The sequence below is a fragment of the Phoenix dactylifera genome, chromosome 10 (assembly GCF_051530095.1).
Source record: "Phoenix dactylifera cultivar Ajwa chromosome 10, Ajwa_hap1_PhDact_Kaust_v1.1, whole genome shotgun sequence".
NCBI classification, from domain to species: domain Eukaryota; kingdom Viridiplantae; phylum Streptophyta; class Magnoliopsida; order Arecales; family Arecaceae; genus Phoenix; species Phoenix dactylifera.
The window spans coordinates 29,245,083-29,266,951 of record NC_143199.1 but is presented as its reverse complement, the minus strand read 5'-3'; the positions used below and the strand labels follow the sequence as shown (position 1 = coordinate 29,266,951).

The following is a 21,869-nucleotide window of genomic DNA, read 5'->3' as shown; positions in this document are numbered from 1 at the left end:
GACAAAAAAAAAAAGAAAAAAGTTTACATTAAATGTATGACAATCAACATCTTGCTACCTGAGTTTCTTCATACGATGTCTTCTAACTTTTATTTGGACTAGGACTCCCAAATGAGGATGCAAACACAAATTTACAATCATATTTTCCAGTCATTTTTTTTTCTTGCCTCAAGCTGCATGGCTGTAACTGCAGCTGTAGATCCAGCATGTTGCCTCAAAATGTTATAATAGTAGGCGTCGGATAAGATTAGAAACAAATCTGATGAAATATACAAGAAATTCCACCCCTTTCCCCCTTCTGCTTGTTTGAACTCTTTCAGTGCAAGAGAATTTTACCTAGTTAGCACCCTTGACCAGATCGGAACGGAGGTTTCCGTGCCATCCTGGTGTGCTCATCTTTGTTTTCAAGAGGGTGAGGTGTTCAGAACTGCCTACGCGAGTATGAGGGTGTTGATGCATGCATTACTGGGAATACATTTTGATCTCAGAAACTGCTGCTAATGGAACTTGATCATAAACAGTAGTATAAGCTCGGAAAGGGGAACCAGGGTTAGCAGTTGGCTAGACCACCGTAGTAACTATAAGAGTCCAAACAACAACAAAGCTTTCAAGGCACTGAAGGCATGCCTTTTTTTTTCTCTCTCTCTCTCTCTCCCCATTTTTCTACTCAAAAAAGAAAAATCAAGAAGGAAAATGGAAACTAGTTGGGAGATATTTCTCTTCTTCATCTCCTCGGACAACGGCTCTGTTCTTAGAGTCCACTTTGGATCTAATGGAGTGACGTGATCACTTCCTGCAGCGCAAGAGCTGTATCACTGTAAAGGATCTGTGTAAGAGGGATGCTTCTGCTCTTCACTGCCTGATCCAGCTGTCATCACAAAGACCCAAAAAACTTAAGTGAGCATCAGAAACTTAATGTTTCATACCATTCAGCAAACTAACTAGTTGGCATATCATAAATTTATTTAGTAATTTTCATATTGTTATCATTATCATTATTATTATTATTACTGCTACCACTGGTATTACTGTTTTTTTTTTTTTTTTTTTTTGAGAACTAAGAAGGAATGATAACCAACTGAAAATCAAGTAACAGACTCAAAGCCAAGTCAACGATACCAACAATTCCTAACAACTTTGCCAATTAGACTAGCCGGTTTATATTATTATGTTCAGCAGGACATGGTCCAGCTGAAATAAGATTTCTAAATAGTCTAAATATTGTCATTAGTTAACGCATTGTAAACTTCTTCTTCATCTCTTTTTTGAAGAAAAAGTCGACCAAAACGACATTTCATAAGTGAGTATAGTCAAGTTAGCATACAAGTAACTAAAAATTGGTCTGTTTTCTTAGCGATGTTGCTGACTGTAATTTTAACTTGCAGTGAAATAGTGCTTCCGAGAGGTTATTAGAAGCTGGAACTTTTATGGAACTAGAATTTCCAAGTTTAAGGATCAAGAGTGGTAGTGTTGTAATCAAAATGTATTTTTTGGTGTATATGTTCAATTTTGGATTTATGAAGAGAGTTTTTTTTTTGATAAAATTTACAGAGAGAGAATTGAAATATTGGCAGCTTCCTATGGCTTATCCATGGCTTTCAGAGATATAATACTTTGAATTCGCTATGCGAATTTAATTGTTCATGTATGATAGATAAGAAGATCACTCTTCCATAATTAGGAATCTCTGGAACTTCAAACTTTCACAGTAAGCATGTCGACTAAAACGCTAGTTTTCTTTATAAAAAAAAAACCCTAGTTTCTTATAAACAACCTATACTAATATGACCAAAGAGGACCAACTATGGTGTGCTCCTTGGAATCCCATCAGAAGCCCCAGGCGAACAACAAGGGCCAGCCTCCATCTTCGCAAAATGATAAGCCAGCACTAACAAGCCCAGAGCATGACATGGAGTTGACCTAAATAAAATGAAACAAAAAAAAAACCTACCACCAAAGTGCTACCAAAATTTATATGCTGAGAAGCCTATTTGCCCCAACATGATGTGGCTCCTCAGTTGGATCAATGTGGAGGCTAATAAAATTTGAGCAAACTTGGTGCACATGAAAACCACATTTGTGAAAATACAATTTGAGGATATCCTCAACTTCCTATGTGCACAAAGACCTAAATCCTCAACTTCCTGACTGTTTTTAAGAAGCAGCTTTTTTTATACTTAAAATTTCAACCTTCAAAATGCTAACAAAAATGCTCATCCTACAAAATAAGATCCATATACACCTGAATACCAATTCAAATAACTAAGGTTGAACATCAAAAATTGAGTATACTGCGGCACTAATGAATTGCTTAGCATTGAAAATAGCTATAATACAGGGAAAGCAAGAAGCTAACTTACCTCTTCCATGAAGTAAAACAACTTATTGGCAAGGTCGGTGAGGGTCTTCTTCTTGTGCTCATCGCGAGCACTTGAGATAACATGGTTCAGATCACAGTACAAAAAGGTCGACTTGAGGCGCAGATCCCTCCCCATTAGCTCCCATGAATCCTCATCATCATCTATCATATCCTCCTCCAGGGAAAGGAGATCAGATGCACACTTCTTAATCCGAAGGACGCTCCCTTTGTAGTCCTTGTCCTCCATTGTTCCTCTTTGCCTAAGTATACAAAGAAACCCTCTCAAATTCTGATGGTCTATACTCACCAAACACAATTCAAAGATGGATTAGCAATCTTCTTGAACAAGGTAAGGAGCAGACTGTTCAATTTTAATAGCAACAAAGGGAAGCAGTGAGGAGAAGCACCTCCTCAAATTTGTTCAGAAGCAAACAGGGTTCACTCTACACTCAGAAAGCAGCTATGCAATAGGGTAATCTGATCATTATAAAATTCAAAGTTGCAAGATGATGAGCTACGTGGTCCTCTAATGCATCTAAGCCAAATCATGAAGGCAAGCCACTATTCAGAAATTAGAAGGCCATAAGTAACTTTCCATCATAAACTATAGGGGACTTATAAAGAAACTGGAGGGATCATGGTCAGAAACCTAGTCATGGAGGAAGGGATCACATGAGTTCCCCTGGTCTATCTATGGAACACCAGAAGAGCCTATGTTTTTGGACTTTGTATCTGAAACATAAATTAATACAAGAGGAAACAATAAAGGAAGGTACTGACACTTTGTTTCATGTGGAAAGGCAACCATTGAATCAGAGCCTGAATAGAGATCAATTTCCATACGCAAAAAGGAAGCCACAACCATTGAAGGAAAGAATAAGAATTGGCAGAGCAATGACAAGAATTAAAAAAAGCACTCTAGCAAAAAAAAAAAAAGAATTAAAAAGAGCAAACCTTTGCAGGTGATCTAAAGATATAAAATTCAGAACCCTATGAAAGAAATTAAGGATGGGTTGGTTATCTTCCTAAAATTTAAAAAGGCAATCTGCTTCCTCTCCTGTAAAAGTTTGATGAGTCTTTAAACTACAAAATAGAATTAGTCAAGATTAATAACAACGATTCTCAAAACACAAAAAGAAATATCAATAGCAAGGTTGAAACAAACCCTATACAACGATTCTCAAAACAAAAAAAGAAATATTAATAGCAAGGTTGAAACGAACCCTATACACACACACACACACACACACATACATATATATATATATAAGTTTTATATATAAAATCAAAAGGCTGCAAACGCCACCAACTTGAAGGCATCAGTAATGTTCCCTTTGGATTTCCAAAAGTGGAAACGTTGCTCCTATGTCACAACATTTCTCCAGTAAATCATCCATCAAACTAAAATCCAAAGGGAATATACCGCCTCACAAAATTATACATTAAAAACTCTAAACCAAACCCCAAAATCCAGATAGAGGGACAAGAGAAAGAAAAAGGAAAAAAAGAAACAAAATAGAATAAGAAGAAAGGATTTATATACATAGCAGTTGCTTGGGAATTGCAGAGTTGTATCAAATCAGGAAACGTTCTTCCTTCCTTCTACCAAAAAATAGATCATGAATCCAATAAATCCAAACCACTTTAAAAACAACAATCCGTATTTCAAAATACACAGAAATAGAACTTTTGACGCCCAATAAACAATCAATAAATAAAAAAATTCCTTCCCACACACCTTGGCTTCCTCAAAATCTACTGGGCTTCTTTATTTCTTGTTAATAGATTCGCAACACTCCCAGAACGATCATGATTCATAATTGGTATTAAATTAGATTTTTTTTAAAAGAAAAAAAAAAGCAGTTGTACCTTAAAGCGGATGACCGGTGAAGGGGGTTTATCCGTACAATTGAAAATAATAAAGACTACGTATAAGAAACGGTTTGGGTTGTGGCCCTGTTTTTATAACGGGATGGGCCCCCCTTACTCTATCGGCCGTTTTATTGGCTCGCTCCTTCCTGGCTCCGTTTCCTCCTCCGAAGCCTGCAAGATTTCCAGCGGCTGGTGGCATCTTTTTTTACCCGGCTAACTTAATATATCGGACCACACAATAAAATATATATATATTTATATAAATATTTTTCTTAATATCAAATTTTGTATAAATATTTTTTTAAATTAATATTTGCATGTATATTTTTAAAACATTTGTTTTGCTATTTTATTTTTTTTAATTTTTGCATATGTACCTACGTAATTTATAATTTCAAATTAAAAAATAACTAAAACATCCTTCGTAAGTAGATACACAAAAAAAGAAAATCACAAAAGAAGATTAAAAAGTAATTTTAAAATTTTAATTTATTTTTAATTAAAATAAATATGATTTTTATTAATTGTGTTAGAAGAATCAGGCATTTGTGTAAAAATAAGACTACGTATAGAAAACGGTTAGCTATAGCTGTGTTTTTATAACAGGGTGGGCCTCCCTTACTCTATCGGCCATTTGTTGCGGTTCGGCTCGCTTGAAAGCCCTTATTCCGTTTCCTCCTCCAAAGTTTGCAAGATTTCTGACGGGTGATGGGATTCTAATTCCAGGCTGGTGGCATCTTTTTTACCCGGGCTAACTTAATATATTGGACCACACAATATTTTATATATATATATATATATATATATATATATATATATATATATATATATATATATATATATATATATATATATATATATATATATATTCTAAATATCAAATTTTGTATGAATATAGTTTTTAAATTAGTATTTGCATGTATATTTTTGTAAAATAATTGTTTTATTATTTAATTTTTCTAATTTTTGCATATATACCTGCACCATCTAACGCTATTAAAAATTTACAATTTTAAATTAAAATAACTAAAATATCTTTTGCAAGTAGATACGCAAAAAAAAAAAAATACAATCGCAAAAGAAGATTAAAAAGTAATTTTAAAATTTTAATTTATTTTTAATTAAAATAAATATGATTTTTTATTAATGGTGTTAGAAGAACCGTTACATTAGGAGCATTTGTGTAAAAACAATATTTTATGAGGATATAGAAATAAATATAAATTTTAAGATGGTCTTTACATAAATTTGAACATGTAAAAGGGCATTCATGTAAAAATACCCTAAGAATATATATATATATATATATATATATATATATATATATATATATATATATATATATAAGGAAAAGCTGGTTCAGCCTACTCATGCTAGCAAACCCAGTACCTGTTCGGCCCGTGGGCCAGGTTTTTATACTGTTTGGGCCGGTCTCCGGGCCAGACTCGTCAAGATTTCTGCAACGTTGCTATTACTTTAAATTGACGTATTGTTTCTATTTGATATATATTTTTGCTTGTATCATTGTATATTAATTGATGCATTCACAGTTTTTGATTGATGCACTCCTTTTCTTTGCTTTTATAAGAATAGAAAACAAACAAATTAAACTGAGATTGATGCATCTAAATATAAGATATTTAAGAAGATATAGAGATAGACAAAAGGTGCTCTCTCTTCACCTTCTTTACTCTCTCTTATGGTCCAGCCCTGAGATGATTTGTCTGAGAGTTAAATAAGAGCCAAGCGGCCATTAGCGTCTTCAGAGAGCTCGTATCATATATCAGCTAAGGCTTAAATTTCCGTCTTATTTTTGTCTGACTAGAAATCCTACGGCAAGATCCTTTTCGAATATTTCGAAAAAGGATTCATCAGATATCATGTTCCTACCCTTTCAAATCGATGCCATCTGCGTGCATTCCACTCTTCCCACAGTATATGACACCTTACCTGAGTACTGTAGATTATAACTGATAAGCAGGCATGCGCGGCTAGGCGTGAACATTTCCTACAAGATTATCTGAGTCGATTTTAGTATATTGTTTTGCCTAATTGATACAATTGAGTCCAGTGTCCCCTGGTCGGATTGCCTGAATCTTGACAGGCATCTCCAACCATCATGGCTCTGTTCATGATTTCTGATCTGAAATATCAAAAAGCTATTTTGCAGGAAACATTTGAGATTTTGCAATTTTTGTGGGTGAGAAGTATGTTGGAAAATTTTGAGATGGACCTCAAAACGTCTTGGCTGCACCTCAGCGTTCTTTTCTTTAGAAGGCAGTTGCAGACTGATCACAAATTTACAATGCATGCTTGGGACACAAAGCCAGATCCGGCTGGACCTTACCTAAAAACTCATGTTAGAGCCTGTTGGAATTTTTATACATGGTTGGGCTAAAAATTCTGTAAAATTTACCAAATAGACCAGTACAATCAAAAGACTTTTTTCTCTCTATGACATTTAGCTGATCTATCTAAAGCTATTCCTGAATATTTTATGAATATAAGCCTAGCCTAATCTGTTGTAATTTTACTAATTGTACTGGCCCAATCTACAAATTCTTTAAGCCCAATTCTATAGAAAAATCCAAACAAACTCGAAGAAAGGTAAATATCCCATACTTCATTATACTGCAAAGCACTGGACAACCTCACTGCACTGCTGCCACAGGTTTGTAAATGTGGGGAGCTTCACGGGATGGGTTCAGGGCCGGGTCTTTTGGACCACTGTTCCAATAAAATCTTTTGCCTTTCTGCCTCCCATCAGCAATAGATTTATAATCCAATGCTTGACATCGGACTATAGACTCAGAACAGTACAAAAACATGTGATGCAAGTTTGCAGCATTACACTTCATACATATGCAGCATGCATATTTTTCTAGGAGTCAAGATTATCAGATAATAATATGATGTTGCAATATGGAACAAAAATATACCCAAGTTTATAACTCATCACAAAGCAACCTTAAGCTGTAAGCCCACTGAGAATTGCAATTATTGATTCATCTAACAGGAATTCTAACTTCATCTTACATCTGCAAACCAGTCGCTCCCACTCTTCAAAATACACGCACAAAAAAAGGGGACAGTACATAACCCAACCGCAAAATACTCAACCATCCAATACAAACAATATTACACCACAAACATGGTAAACATGGCACCGTGTTCACCAGTTCCCCTACTTACATAAGAATCAACTAGCATGTGGATCAAGTTCTTTCTCGCCGGTCTCTCCTCCAGGCAGCTCTTCAACAGTTGCTAAACTGCTCTTGACTGCATTCCCAGAAATGGAGCTCATGTTTGCTTTGTAATTGCCGCTGCTACCATCAACTGGAGAGGTGGGAGTGGACTTGCCAGAACTTGAACTTATTTCATGCTCCTCTGCTTGTTGTGAACCATTCAATGCATGGCAGTGTGGGCAGTAATATGTTATGTACGGAAAATCCTCTTTCCTGGCCAGTCCTGTAAATATATTTAACCAGCGAGTCAGTTCTCTGCAATTCACTGTCAGAGAAATGAAGAAGGTATGTAGTCTACCCACCATTATGCATATGGCAGTTGCCACATATAAGCGCATAGCACTGTGTTGGATCCTCTCCCACAAGCAGGGCAGCAATTCGAGCAAGCCATCCCCCATCATTAGGGCCTGAACCTTTATAATGCTCAACAACTCTCTGATTTGAAGGAGAAGCTTCTTGGGCATCAGCACCGCATTCATCGAAGGCTTCATCAACAAACTGAGGCATAGTGCCACTCCCAGTGCCATGGCTTCTAGCATGCGATGGCTTTCTATTCCGAAGTCCGGTAGATTGCACCAGCTCAGCATCATTACTTTTACCCAGTGATGTGCTAATATTAGATTCATCGCCCACAAAGATTTTCAAGCCAGAATCTGACCCCAGCTTAGAAGCCAGAACAGTTGCTGCTGCAGCCTTTGCAGCAGGATCAAGGTCATATCTCTGGGTTCACAGTGGTCCACAGTCAGCAAATAGTCATTTGCATACACAAAAGCATACCTGCACAAGGTTCAATGCACACAAGCATGCAGAAACAGAAATACAAAAGTGGAGAAAGATGCAGAAAACACCTGGATAAGCTGCTGTGTAGTGTAATAGTTTGTTCTCTCTTTCAGCTCATCAATTTTTGCTTGCCTTTCAGCACGGAGCCTTTCAAGCAATTTCTGGTCCTTGTGATCAACTGCAGAGCAACATGAGGTATGAGTTTTTGACTGTACTATTAGCAACTCCAACCCACACAGAGAAACCTGAAGTGTTTCACCCCTACATCTAAACATGCATCACATAAACTTGGAACAGATGAAAGCTAAATGAATATGATGTGATATTATAAGCTATGTTATAAATTTGGAAAAAAAAGGAATACCATAAGTTATTGAAAGTAACAGTAGCTGCTTTAATCATGAATTCTGATGTTCCACTATGCGCATCTTAAACTCTGGAAGTTGCGATATATCAGATATTTTAGAAATAATATAGCATGAAATCAAGTATAAATGCGTGCATGTAAAAATAATTCTTTTGTAAGATTGGTTATTTTTTGAGTCTAATGTGCTGTTTGTATTGTGTAAGAAACAGAAAACATCCTATAATAGAAACTGAATAGGAAATGCTCCTTACATGTATGACCATGAGATCATGTATGCAGGTATATCAAAACCATCGCACATCAAAAATTGCTGAAAATAATACCTATTCATAAGCCAAGTCCTATCTCGCTATTCAAATATGCAGAAGAGAAGATCTCATGGAATAGGTTTCAGCAGTATAAATCAAGATTCACCATCTCAGTACCGGATCCCGTACCAGCACCATCTTATTACAGTGTCAGTACGCGGTTTTGTACAATACAGCTACGTGTACCGAGTATCGGTACAGTACAATGCAGTGTACCAGTTCGGTACCGGTACAGGTGCCAGTACGACCGGTATGGCAAATCTTTATATAAATGATTGTACCACACACAAGGGCACTGAAGTGAAACAGCAGAAACTTTAAGCACATTAGATTAACCTTAATCAGAAAACAGAATCGATTGGTTGCATCATATGCATCAAGGACAGTGGTAGGCATGGAGAGGTGCAGAATTCTTTTTTCTATTGAAACCATTGAATTTAAGAAGTGGACATCAAGGAAAATGGGATATAAGTGATAAAAAGAGTCAAGCAAAGTGCATATAGCTCTAGATAGAAAGGAATGGCAAGTGGCAAAGCATGGGGCATAAAGCTAAACTGTGTAAGGGCGAGTTGAAGATTAAGTAATATAAACTTCATGTGGCCTAAACAAGAAATCTTATGTTTTGGGAAGTCATTATCACTCTAAACTGAATTCTTCTTCTCCACATAAACATGAAAAAAAAATACAGATAGAATTTCAACAAAATCAGCCCATATAGCTAATATACAAAGTTTATTACACCAACCCAGAATTTCCTAGCATCCCCTCCCCACTCCCTATTCTCCTCAAGTTTCATTATTGTACTGTTTCATCAAACTTGCCAATGATGTTTGATTCTGTGGAGATCAATCAAAACCAACTATATGCAAAATGATATTTCAATAACATGGCATCAGTCTTCTGTATTGCAGCACAGGCACCACTCTAGATGACACTAATTTCAGGGAATGAATGCCAGATTTATTATATTCATTAAGGTAAATCTTTTTGCATGAAAGAATGACAAACATTTCCCCAAGCAAGAACCTCTTGTCGGTTTTAGATGTATTGGATACTGCACTCTACTCTTTTCTTGCTGATAATCCTATTCTTTGGAACCCACTCAGTCTGCTATTTATGGAATACAGCAGTGCATCTGACGGTGTAACCAAAGTTTGAAGAATGAGACTTTGCAAGAATTTTCTTAAAATAGACCAGAGCATAAGAAAATCCAGGTTGCTAAGAAAAGTAGGCCTCTGTTAAGCTAAGTGGTTTACCACTTATATGATTCTCATTCAACAGTATGGGGAAGAGCCCTCCACAAACCAGATTTCTGATTCGAAACAACTAACAACTTGAAAAAGTGAATCAAATAAGATTGAGATTCTAGAAAATATCGTGTACAAAATTGTTATGCCACAAGCCAAAATGACAGAAGCTAGCAAACCTTCAGAAGGAAAGAATATTTTTCCAGAAGGGTTGACATAACTCATGTTAGCTTACCTTTTATCTTAAAGAGATTTTCCAAATTTTACAGGAAAATTACTTGTCTACTATGGTAGAATAAAGTTTACATTTGGAAATGGAACTTTTACAGAGATTGCTTGATAAGTCTATCAAGAAAGACAATTAATAAAAATCATGCACTAAACCATATTAGGAGAGAATATATTGCCTTGATATTTTTCAAGTAAGCTTTCCTTTCATCTTGAAGCACATTTTGAAATGTCACAAGTAAACTGCTCATTTTAATAAATCTAGCAATTTATCTAATGCTTTTTTTTTTTATGTTAAGGGAGGACACCCTACTTTTATTAAAGATCCAAGAGTATTTACAACAGAGATGAAGAACAGATGATCAGTTACAATGTCGGGGAAGAAAAACAGGTGTGAAAAGGGAAGGCTAAAAGTTCCGAGACCGAAGTGTCTGATAAACGGAGCAGAGGATGAGGATGCACACAAGAAGCAGCGGGGAATCCTGAAACATCATCCAGGTCATCTACCAGTAACAAACATTGCAAAGTTATTTCAGTCAATCTCCAGGGATTCCCAGTCCAACTCTGCCTCCTGAAATGCCAGCCTCTTTTGGGCATAATGCTAGCAAGTGGAGATTTTAACAATTTATGTCAAAAGCATTTTTAGAAATGCATAACCAATGAAAATCATGTCCGTTATCTTGAATCTGTCAACTTGACATGAACCAATTCAGTTTTATCAGCTTATTCATTATGATAACTGTGGTTTTGGACTTACAGTGCCACTACCATCTGACATTTAAAAGAATTATCTAATAGGAATGGATAACTTCCTCAGAATTAAGTGATTTCACAGGTAAAGTATAAGTAAAATATAAGAAAATGGATAAAAGTCGCTTAAGCATATATTTATAAAGCATGATTTAAATTGCTTCTATAGAATACAAGCAGAATTTAAAAATCAATCAATATATGGTAAGTTAATATAAAAATTAAGTAAAAATTCATGTTGGGATAGAGTTCATGATATTTACGCATTCTTGTGAAGCTTACAAGTGTTGAATAGATAGCAGCTGATAAGCCAGGCAAAACAAACATAGGCAACACTCTGATTGCCCTCAACTGCCAGCTCAAATCCACTGATCTTGTTGTCGTGATAGCATAAGCCACTGCTACCACCTGGTAAAAATATCAACCATCATAAGAAACCTAGTTCAAATTTGAAATGTATTTCACAACCATTAACCAACTATATTCAAAGATAAGAAGAGTCATGCCATTCTCAAAACCAAGGAAATATGGAGACTAATCAAGCATTGATGATAATGTCCTATATCTGGATAAAGTGGAAGCAAATAAACGAAACCAGCATACATCACCAAGCACTAGTAAATACATACTTGTATGGTGCAACAGCAAATCAAACACGTAAAACTTCACCAAGCAATAGACAACTGATTTTTACTTACCTAGCACTATATCATATGTCCATATAATTTTCTAGTCAATGTTAAGTTCAAAAGTTACCAGGACTGTCATTTTAATAGCACCACTCTTGTACTGCTATTTAGGATCGAGAAGCGTTAAACTGGGCAGAAGGACAAAGTCCAAGCCATAGTGGCCCACAAGTTGCTACAGACCCATGCAGATGGAAATATCTCTGATACCACTGAGACAACCACTAAAGAAGTTACTCACAGGATAACATCCAATGAATGGGAGAAGAGGAGAAAGACAACTAGCGGCTATCGTTTGCGTTCTATAAGAAGGTAAGCTCAAATAAGACAACATGATCTGTTTAGGCTAGAACAAGGAAGAAAATAACTGATAGGGATCGCATTATTGCATAAAAATAAAGAAGATAGCATACTTTGAGAAATATAATGAGGCTATATAAAGGCGCGATACTGACTGGACTTGTTAATAGTGTAGAGAGTAAATAAGAAAGGCTTCAAACAATATAGGAGTAAAGAATAAGACCATAAGCGGCATTAATAATGTACAGAGTTGGGGAAAGAGCCTGAAATAGTTCAAATATGTATAGAGCACACTCAAAAAGCCTCTTTTAGGGAGGCTCTTAAATATAGAGGAGGTTATTGATCTGAGTGACAAGAAGACATCAAAAATTAAAAACAAGGATAGAGGTAAGAAAAGATAATGTATAAATACTCTTTGTTTCATATTAATCAATCGTGCAAAAGAACATATTGCAAAGAAAGATACATGCCATGCCATGCACAGAAATCGGAAATTTCAGCAAAACAAATAGAAGAACAACGGAAAAAAAATCAACGATCTCGTATTAAGCTCAATTGATTCCGAGAAGGAACAAAGGGAATCCGACCTCAAGAATGACCGAGAGAACAATAATATTCCTGGCCATCTTGCTCGACGTCCGAGCCCTTCTCTTGAGCCTCGCGTGGACCGAGGCCTCCTCTTTAGAGATATGCTGCAATCTCTTCTCGAAATCCTCTCTGGTTCCAAAAATCCCTTTCCACAGGCGAGAGACGAATCCCCCGCGCTGCTTCTTTGCCGCCACGACGGGCTCGACTTCTTTCTTCGAACTGGCCGCGGATTTCGCCGGATCGACCCCCGACGCGGGGCCAGCATCCTCCGCCATTCCCTGAAACAAAGAAGAAGGCAAGGATCGGATCGTACTGGACCAAATTAAGAACAAAAAAAAAAAAAAAACTACCAAAAAGCAGTGGAAGACGAGATCCCATCGAAGAACGTACCAATTATCCGATCGAAGAGGGGGAAGGGAGAGAGGTTTCTTTTTAAAATAACTAATTCCGACGGATTCGTTGCTCCCGGAGGAAGGGGATTTGGCAGGTCTTTCCACCGCCTCGCTTTTTTGAGAAAGCGGACGAGTTCTCGGGCGAGGCAGGGTGGAATGCACGCAACGGCGTCAAGGGAGGAACGGTAATGGGCTACGTAGTGTGTTACTCTAGCTCGGCCGTGTTGCTAAATTTCGGCCCAGCCCATGTCTAGCCCGGCTTACGCGATCCGAGTAACTTTTGCTTTGAGTGGGCTTAGCTAGGAGACACTACACGCCAGGGACTTCGATTCGGATGAACGGCAAGGGACGGGGTTTTACAAAAAGGGACGCATCCCCAACATTGTCATGGTCACAGATATCGCTGGTATTCTCCACCTGCTTCTCTCTAGCTTGATCAGAACCTTCCCTTTGGACATGGAGGTAAAGAAGAGCTTGAGATTGCTGGATCCGGAGTCAAGAACAGCGAGGAGAATCCAAATACAGTAGTTGAGAGGAAAGTTCAGCTTAAAATGAGAGTGACATTCATTTCAGTTACGTGGTTCGAAACCGTGCCAATTCTATTTCAAAGAGAATAAAAATACTCTAATCTTCGAAAACCCAATCCCAACTCGATTCCAAACAAGGCAAGCACGTCGAAACATAGCTATTCTGATATCTATTCCTAGCCATTCCGATTCCAATTCTAATTTTGATTCCACGGATCATACCCTAAGTAGCATCCTCATTTTCTCCGAAGTGATGAGAAGTACGCCTTTTCTACTGGCTGTGGTGTCTCTGCGAGACTGTAACATGGGTTGCTTATGTGATAGGAGTAATCCTAAAATTTAGACTAACGTACCACAAAACAAAACAAAACAAAAAAGAAAGAAAGAAATTAAAATAGAATAGTGGATATTTGTTTTTCTACAAGGTTTCGTGAAGTGTCTCATGAAAAGATTAGAAAGACATCATCAGTTTAGAGTACATCATCATTGTTCTCCAAAGTTCAGCACTGTACATAATAAGAAAAATAATTTACATCATAGGCAGCAGTATTACAGACACATGCACTAACAGGAATATTTATCACATGACATCTGTGCCGGCCCAAATAAATTTAAATACTCATATCAAAAGAACCAGGTAAATGTGGGAAAAGTTTGCAACTACCAAGAAAGAAGGGATGCACGAACCACTTTTCCATCTAAATTTACCATACAGCTCAATACTTTTCATCCAAGCTAAGCAAAGTACTGCTCCAGACTTGCAGAAGTGAGCACATTTGGTGCTATTTGTCCCGGTTCCATTGGTGAAATGAACAGTTGGTGCCTGATGAATCGCTGAAGGGGAGGATATGGTCATCAAAACATCAGCAGCACAACAACAAAACATAAACAAGTAATGAAAAAATAAAATTATGAAAGGAGCATACAGATAGTTGAGAGATTATGTCAAGATCTGAATCAATATGCCAATCTGCTTCCAATTGTCGAACAAAAGAGGTTCGCCCACCCTCAGTGCTACAAAAGAGGACATGGAGAATATTTAAATGCATTTTTAATCCAGAAAAACATCAAAAATAGTAAACCTGCATTTGGAAAAAAAAAGGATTCTACAGAAGAAGCAATGCTATGAGATTCTAAAAGGTAGCAGGAAAAGTTCACAATAAGTGAAAAATATCAAGCAGCGATTTTTTAATACAGCTGCAAAATACCAGAATAAATTGATAGATTCAAATCCTAACATCAAAGAGTGCAGATTAATTTTTGGATGAAAAGGAAGAAAACATGAGAAAACAGAGGCAAAAGAACAATATGAGAGAACTGGAGTAAGGAAACCTAACATTCTAGACAGCTTGCTGGGTAAATGAGTGCAACAGCTGAAAACAGTCAGAGATTGATCTCTGCCACCTACAACTCCACTACCATTTGATTCCAAATGAATCTATTTTCAACAATCTTCTGCATCTAGATTTCTTGAAGAGAGAACATGCTAAGTCCTGCACTTACTAACAAAGTCTTGATAGCGTTTTTCATAGTTGAATTTTGCTCCCTCAATCCCCATTCTTCCTAGTTCCACTTGTTGCATTTTCATCTCTCTTTTCTTGGCACAATTTACATGTAACTCCCACAAAACGAGTAGGGCATTATTTCCTGCAGTTGTTAACTCAGATCAGTAGTTGCATTCCTTCCGTTAGCTACTGAAGGGTTCCTTTCTTATTCAATGAACCTCCAGTGTGAAATGGCCAAGAAATTATATTCAAGCTCCAACAATTTTTCATCAGGCCAGTCAGTATTATATGCTGGTCATCTCTGCAGATACCTGCCTCCACTCTCATCCAAAAAGAGGAAGGCGAAGGAAGAAGAAGAAGAAGAGGAAAACAGTTCAAAGAGAAGGACATAATCCAAAGATACAATGGAAATGTAGATCAAGTTTCAAAATTAAAGCACATGTACCTTGTCCTTGATCAAGCCACCAGTCTGGAAAAGTCCAGCATTTTCCAAGGCTGAAAGAACTCTTTTCTGCCACCATCAACATCTTCTCATTATACATCAGAATAACAAACTAAAATCAGAACCATTTACACTTTCCACATACCAAAGCTCGACCATCCTAACATCTTGTATTTTGACTGCATTGGGAAACCAAAATGCAGTCTAAAGGCGTCACAAACAACAAATTCCATGGAAATAAAACAAATCCTTCTCATCAATCATCACTAATTATGTAGCCTTTTTTATTTTGATAATGATATGACTGCAATAGCTTTTAATAATTGTTTAAGAATGAAATAAGATTTTTAAAACAGGAAAGAAAGGTTAAAAATAACAGATGAAGCACTAAAACCACTCAAAGTACTTTAAGCATTGTTTCTGCAGTGCCTTCATTCAGTCTGTCCATGACACGTGAAACCATCTAAAATTGAAATTTCCCCCCTAAATTGTACCACACCTTGCATGCATTTCATGCAGGCCTGCAAGCAGGCCCTAGACTACATAAAATTATACTCAAAAAAAAGCATCTGATGATTTATCAAGTCATTAGTAGAGCAATAAACAAAGTAGAAACCAACAGTTGTATCTTGAAATTCTCAAAGACATGATTATAAGGCCATTATGAAAGATTTCAACATGATCAAAGCTTGATTAGCAAAGCAGCAGGTGAAATCAACACCATCAGTGATACTTTGCAGTTTATGTTTGTAGGATAATAGGATTTACAGAGAGAATGAAATTATATAAGAAGAAAAGCTGCAAGATGCCTGCTTAAGCAAACAAGGTCACAGGGCAATCGAAGTTGACTGTAAGGGCAATCGAAGTTGACATTAAAACAATAAGAAAGCATTCTATCCCAGAAATTACAGCCGTCTCTATGCTAGCAGCTATTCATTTAGTCAGAGAGATTGAAATTTGCAACTAAGAAGTTCGGCGAATGCATACCTCACTTTCATCATCAAGAACTGTCTCCATCAAATAAAGATCACAATATTTGGTAATTTCCAGAAGTACTTCTACCACAGAGGGCCTAACAGTAGCATGTTTCTGCAAGAACGATCTGAATATAGTCAACTTACTCAGACATTCAAAAAAGAAATGACTGAGGTACAATCAAGTGTAAACCTGAAGCTCTTCTGGATTTTTCTCCTCCAGGATCACACCAAGCAGCTGGCAAGTCATCTGCATAGCCATATAAGAACATTAAGAAAAAATGAATAAAGAAACATCAAAATACTCGATAAGTAAAATGGAAGGTAGTAAAAGCTCCCTTCTCAAAAGAGATAGTAAGTTTATATATAAATGTCATATGCAAACCTTGCATATAGAATAACAAAAATAAATATCATATACCTACTAAATCTTTACTCTTTCATGGCAAAGGTGGATGATGCAAACCTCCTTGGCAAGGTTTTCTAATATATTCCTACCTGGACAGTTATAATGGGTGTCAACATCTGGAATACTGACTTATAATGAACGTCAAGCATATACTTAACACAGATTTTCTGACAAAGAATCCGAGACAATAGATGGTACTCCTGCTTACCTTGTTATAGTTGCTCCTGTTTTATGCGCAAGTTCATTTAAAATATGTAATTCAGGCCAACCCTTAAGGAATGCATGCATAATCAGCAACAGAAATCCCTTTGAATATCCGCTATATACAGATCATTAAACTGCATCTAAATTTGAACATCTGTTCAATTAATTCAAACCATTTGCCGGTGCAAAAGACAACAATTCATCCATATCATTGCTTTTTGACATATTTCTCCCATTTGTTTGACCACATTAATTTCCTGCATGTATAGCTAAATTAAAGAAGCACCCAACATTCTTTAAGACAACACCATGAAACTATGTGATAGGGTAGGATGAAGAGATTTGCAAACCATAATGTTCAGAGCAAAAATATGAAGCCATCACTAACCTAACTCATCTTTCCAAACCATAACAAAACCAGAGGCACAAGCATGGAGCTGAATGCAGTATTACAATAAGATTGTAAGCCATAATGTTCAACTAGAAGAGTGTGATGAGGTGTTTGATAAGTTACAGTTAATTTCCTAAGAAACAGTCTCTTAAAAAGGATAAGAGGTCAACAGATTGGAAAGGAAGGAAGATGATAGGGAGTGCAAGCAAGGGTGCCATATTGGCTGGCGTTAGAACATGCACAACGAGCAAGGCTGCCAATGCGATTCTGGTGGACTCATTTATGAAATTGTTTTGCAGATTATTGGGATCTGGGTTTCATAAACCTGGGTACAATATTCTGGCGTTGATATATGTGAACAAGAACACAATTTTGATGGACTTGTTTATGAAATTGTTTTGCAGATTATTGGGATCTGGGCTTCATGAGCCTGCGTACAATATTCTGGCCCCAAGCATCCACCAAGCCAAAAGGTCTTCCAATCTGCAGTCGCCATTTGACCCTTCAAATACCACAACTGCAACATTTTCCATAATCCTTCCCTACAATTTGCAGCACGCCGTAAAGTTTTTCCTTCAAAGAACCTAGATTCAAGCCTTTCATGAGACCAACACCCAAAACTGTGTCTTATGCCAGTGCATAATATCTTAACTTCATAAGTGAGCATTAGCTATCAGTAAAATGATTACATCCTAATAAGCCTGGGGTTCTTTTAGATTGGAAGATCAGAATGAGGCAAAACAACAACCGCTGACTTGCTATTAGGGAATCACTCAACTTCACTAAGTAGCAAAATATAGTCGCACTTCCGGATGATCCTAGTGATGTTAACCAAGCCCAATGGCAAAATCACCAGAAGCTCATTAGTTTATTGCTCCAGGTAGACCAAGAAGACCTCTTAGAGTGACTATGAGATAGTAAGTTTAAAATTGGCAAAGATAATGGGAAACTTGGAATTAGCAAACCATGGGATGGAGGAACCATGTGACAGCTCTGCAAATTGAGTGGCAGAGTATTGCACCAAGCCATGCTTTCCCATGGAGCATTTCTAGTGGCTTATGCTGAATAAGAGGTGGAAGCATGATTAAGATGTTGAAAATACTATTTGGTTTCTTCGTGCGAGCCATTCTATATGTTGGTCCTAAAATAAATAGTCTGAAACATCTTCATCATGGGTGGAAGTTTGATGTTAGATCTTGGGTGAAGGCCACCCATGGTGAAATAGCAAATAAGCACCTGTAGGACATAGATTTTGGGATAATCTGGTTTTCTGTTTTAGGTCATTAGCAATACCAAATCAAATGTTGACATATCTGCAATTTTGTTGTTTGGGACAACAAAAATAATTATGTAATCATGGCTTTGCAACATCCAAGAAAGATTGACTATGGAAATTGCAAATGGGATTGAAAGATACAGAACTCAAGGTTAACTCCAAATTATAATCTTCTCTTTTGCTTTAAGAGATTAGGGAAGTATGGGCCTTAGGCCTACCCAGGTAAATTTTTTGAGGCAATTCTTCCACCCATAAGAACAAGTGCCTTGTTAAGTTCTTGCATAATGGTTTGCTCATTCCACTCACCAGCAATTGTCATAGCAATCATTCCAAGCAGATGGCTTTTGCCACAAAAATCAATTTTCATTGATTCTCTTCCCATGAAGAGGCTTCCTGATTCTTTTCATCTACCACAAACCCAACAAGCTGCACAAACAGATCCCAACCAACAAACATGACCTGCAAAAGAAAGCAAGATCACCCAATGACCTAATGTGAGGTTTGTAGCCACCCATGCCTAATATGAGACCCAATCCACATTTGCAAGGCCAAATACCAACCAAAGCTTGCTCAAGACAGACCTTAACAGACTTGCATTTGCACATATCTGAACTACAGTGAATGATCACAAAATTAGCTAACATCAGCTTGAGCAAGACTTGGTTGTTCTTAATATATTAACTGGCTGAACTCTCAACCATGGCCTTTGAAACCATGGTGCTGATCAATAGATCATACCATATACATACATCAAAACAGTATGCATGCGTTAGTTTTAAAATTAAACTAAATTTGGCATTGCACATTTTCACATGTATGTGCATGCATAACACATTATTTATTTGCTCATTTCAGGTGGAACGCATGTCTTGGACCCCTAATTTTTCTAGGTTTTGACAAAATAAGCATAATACAACATATCCATTCATATACAGGCATGTGCACAAATTTATGTGGGATTTTAACATGCCAAACACCTAACTACAAATCCAAAGTCGCAACACAAGCTTTCCAATCAAAACCAGCCTTAGTTATAACAGGTTTTGTTTTTTATTGTTTTTCATTCTTTGTTCCACTGTATACACATAGAGGTAAAATGATCATCTATAATGCTTACTCATAAGCTGGAATGAGCTAAAATCACCTAAGGTGAAATATATCATGCTACAAGGAGAAATTTTGACCAAGGCATAAGCTCATAGTTATGGAAATTTGAATTTGGAGTAAGTCAAGAAATCAAATCACAAAATGCTAAGAACAAGATGCTGCATTAAAGATAAGCCATAAAAGCAGAAAGAAACTTAAGAGCTAAACCATATAGGTTGTGGAATCAGAATTGACCATGCAGATTGCAAAAGTGTTCTCAGAGTTTCTAAAGGCAAATGACATACATGTAAAAAACCTGCAGTGCAGCCAGTAAAATTGAAAGAAAAAAAAAATCCTAGTTCAAGAATGCAAAGAAGCAGTGGCTTAAAGGACTTTGAAAAATAGAGAAAGGATAAGAAGAATGTTAGAAGTTCGTAAGGCTGCTTATGCAGTTTAAGATGATAAATGTCCTGGAGTAGGCAGCAAAGAAACATAGAGGTCCGCTAGGGAGAGAAAAGGTAGAGATAAGTTCTGGGCAATGATAGTTGACATAATATGACCAGACGAAACAAGGCAAGATCGAAAGCAGATTGAAAGGTTGGTAATTTTCAGAAAGCATTAAAGGGAACTCTTCACAAGGAGTTCATTTGAGACGATGCATATGAACTTGACATGTGTTCTATCACTTGTTTTCAAAGCATGAAGTAGCATAACACAAACCTTATAAGGACGCAAATAGTAAGCATTAAGACCAGAAGAAAAATAGATAAGATATACAAGAAGTTTTTAAAACCAAGAAAATGCTAAATAACAGGACTACTCCTCTATAGGAACGAGAGTGATGAGGAAACTGCACCGATTAAAGCAAAATTGTCAGCCACATTATGGAGTCGAAAGAAAGAACCGTGGAGCAGAGATTCAAGGTAATGAAACGCAAACTATATTTATCCAGTTACCAGCTGGGGTTCAGAAGTATATATAAAAAAGCTCGCAACAAAAATTCAGTTGAAACCAGAGATAATTTTGCAAATTTCTGAGGAGACATGTTAAAACGTCACAACCATCATGAATTTTTTATCATACTTAGGATAGCATACCTTTCGGCAGCCACTGAGCTTCTTCTTCACGATCTGTCCAGGTCTGAGCTGCAGACGTCGATCAAAATAAAAAGAAGCATGCATTAACCACGATAAGCAGCACCAATCTCAATTTTTTTGACCAACAACCACAAAATCTACCTGAATTGGAGCACTGATCGCCTCGGCGGCACCAGATACCTTCATCTCCAGCACCGGAGTGAGCCCTTCCGAGCTGGAACCAAATCCACCCGCCGGCTGACTCGTCGATGGAGTAATCCTCCGCTTCTGAGCATTCCTTCTCGCTATGCCCGGCGGCGACCGCAAGAACTTCCAGGCAAAGACCACGGCGATGGCGAACCCGGCGACCGCTCCGAGCGACCCCGCCGTCTTCAATATTAGTCATGGATGAATTCTTTCGTCATCCACTCCATTCAAATGGAGAAATATTTAGGGTTTTTTTGGTTTACCTTGCGGTTGAAGAGGAGCATGAGGACGTCAGAGACCTTGCGGTTGAGGAGGCGAGAGAGACGCCGGACGAGGTTTCCGACGTCGTCGGTCGCGCGAGCGGACATCGTTCCGGGGGTCGGCGGGAAGCCTAGTAATTTCGCGGGGGGGGGGGGGGGGGGGGGGGGGGGGGGGGGGGGCGCGACTTCTGGTCTTTGCTGAGCTGGTCGAATGCGGTGACTCGGCTCGAAGGGTGATGCCTTATTGGACTCAGCTTCTTTCAAATGCGGCAAACCAATCGCCGAAGTTGGTTATCTCTAAATTAATTCTTATCCTTTCTAAATCTGTAATTCTTATAGCTATACTAGTCTCCAGCACTAGTTATGCTAGAGATTAAAAAAAATAATAAT

General features: G+C 37.4%; 3 protein-coding genes across 9 annotated transcripts; all 3 read right to left on the bottom strand.

Moving 5' to 3' along the window:
• Nucleotides 1-25: 25 nt before the first annotated feature.
• Nucleotides 26-4,320, bottom strand: LOC103724318 (photosynthetic NDH subunit of lumenal location 3, chloroplastic-like). 5 transcript variants are annotated; one of them, XM_008815543.6, is made up of 3 exons: nt 4,229-4,320; nt 2,361-2,619; nt 26-868 (listed from the first exon to the last, which is right to left on the bottom strand). In XM_008815543.6, the coding sequence occupies exons 2-3, from the start codon at nt 2,604-2,606 to the stop codon at nt 770-772; spliced, it is 345 nt and encodes a 114-aa protein (XP_008813765.1). In that variant the 5' UTR covers nt 2,607-2,619; nt 4,229-4,320; the 3' UTR covers nt 26-769. The 5 variants fall into 5 exon arrangements, with proteins under 5 accessions (XP_008813765.1, XP_038971329.1, XP_088561997.1 ...); XM_039115401.3 differs by having other exon boundaries at nt 2,361-2,656; nt 4,229-4,286; XM_088705871.2 differs by lacking the exon at nt 4,229-4,320 and adding an exon at nt 4,098-4,224 and having other exon boundaries at nt 2,361-2,656.
• Nucleotides 4,321-7,199: 2,879 nt separating this feature from the next.
• On the bottom strand, nt 7,200-13,296 carry LOC103723907 (uncharacterized protein At2g24330-like). Its single transcript, XM_008815002.6, has 6 exons — nt 13,121-13,296; nt 12,730-13,008; nt 11,420-11,564; nt 8,325-8,434; nt 7,779-8,196; nt 7,200-7,699 (listed from the first exon to the last, which is right to left on the bottom strand). Exons 2-6 carry the CDS (start codon nt 13,003-13,005, stop codon nt 7,431-7,433), a joined length of 1,218 nt encoding a protein of 405 aa, XP_008813224.4. The 5' UTR covers nt 13,006-13,008; nt 13,121-13,296; the 3' UTR covers nt 7,200-7,430.
• Nucleotides 13,297-14,094: 798 nt separating this feature from the next.
• On the bottom strand, nt 14,095-21,626 carry LOC103723900 (ubiquitin-conjugating enzyme E2 enzyme activator PEX22-like). Of its 3 annotated transcripts, XM_089925900.1 has the most exons (8): nt 21,483-21,626; nt 21,175-21,402; nt 21,034-21,081; nt 16,764-16,820; nt 16,584-16,685; nt 15,600-15,665; nt 14,576-14,677; nt 14,095-14,483 (listed from the first exon to the last, which is right to left on the bottom strand). In XM_089925900.1, the coding sequence occupies exons 1-8, from the start codon at nt 21,585-21,587 to the stop codon at nt 14,385-14,387; spliced, it is 807 nt and encodes a 268-aa protein (XP_089782026.1). In that variant the 5' UTR covers nt 21,588-21,626; the 3' UTR covers nt 14,095-14,384. The 3 variants fall into 3 exon arrangements, with proteins under 3 accessions (XP_089782026.1, XP_089782024.1, XP_089782025.1); XM_089925898.1 differs by having other exon boundaries at nt 14,095-15,296; nt 15,600-15,681; XM_089925899.1 differs by lacking the exons at nt 14,095-14,483; nt 14,576-14,677 and adding an exon at nt 15,156-15,465 and having other exon boundaries at nt 15,600-15,681.
• Nucleotides 21,627-21,869: the final 243 nt, after the last annotated feature.

Excerpts from the sequence above, each read along its gene's own strand:
- LOC103724318 (XM_008815543.6), bottom strand. The coding sequence starts at position 2,606 with ATGGAGGACAAGGACTACAAAGGGAGCGTCCTTCGGATTAAGAAGTGT. Across the intron at positions 869-2,360 it reads TGTTTTACTTCATGGAAGAG|CTGGATCAGGCAGTGAAGAG; the intron begins GTAAGTTAGCTT and ends TTGTGATGACAG.
- LOC103723900 (XM_089925900.1), bottom strand. The coding sequence starts at position 21,587 with ATGTCCGCTCGCGCGACCGACGACGTCGGAAACCTCGTCCGGCGTCTC. Across the intron at positions 21,082-21,174 it reads CGATCAGTGCTCCAATTCAG|CTCAGACCTGGACAGATCGT; the intron begins GTAGATTTTGTG and ends CGACGTCTGCAG. Across the intron at positions 15,666-16,583 it reads TTCTTGATGATGAAAGTGAG|AAAAGAGTTCTTTCAGCCTT; the intron begins GTATGCATTCGC and ends TGATGGTGGCAG.
- LOC103723907 (XM_008815002.6), bottom strand. The coding sequence starts at position 13,005 with ATGGCGGAGGATGCTGGCCCCGCGTCGGGGGTCGATCCGGCGAAATCC. Across the intron at positions 11,565-12,729 it reads TTCTCTCGGTCATTCTTGAG|GTGGTAGCAGTGGCTTATGC; the intron begins GTCGGATTCCCT and ends TATTTTTACCAG. Across the intron at positions 8,435-11,419 it reads TGTAAGCTTCACAAGAATGC|TTGATCACAAGGACCAGAAA; the intron begins GTAAATATCATG and ends GTTGCTCTGCAG.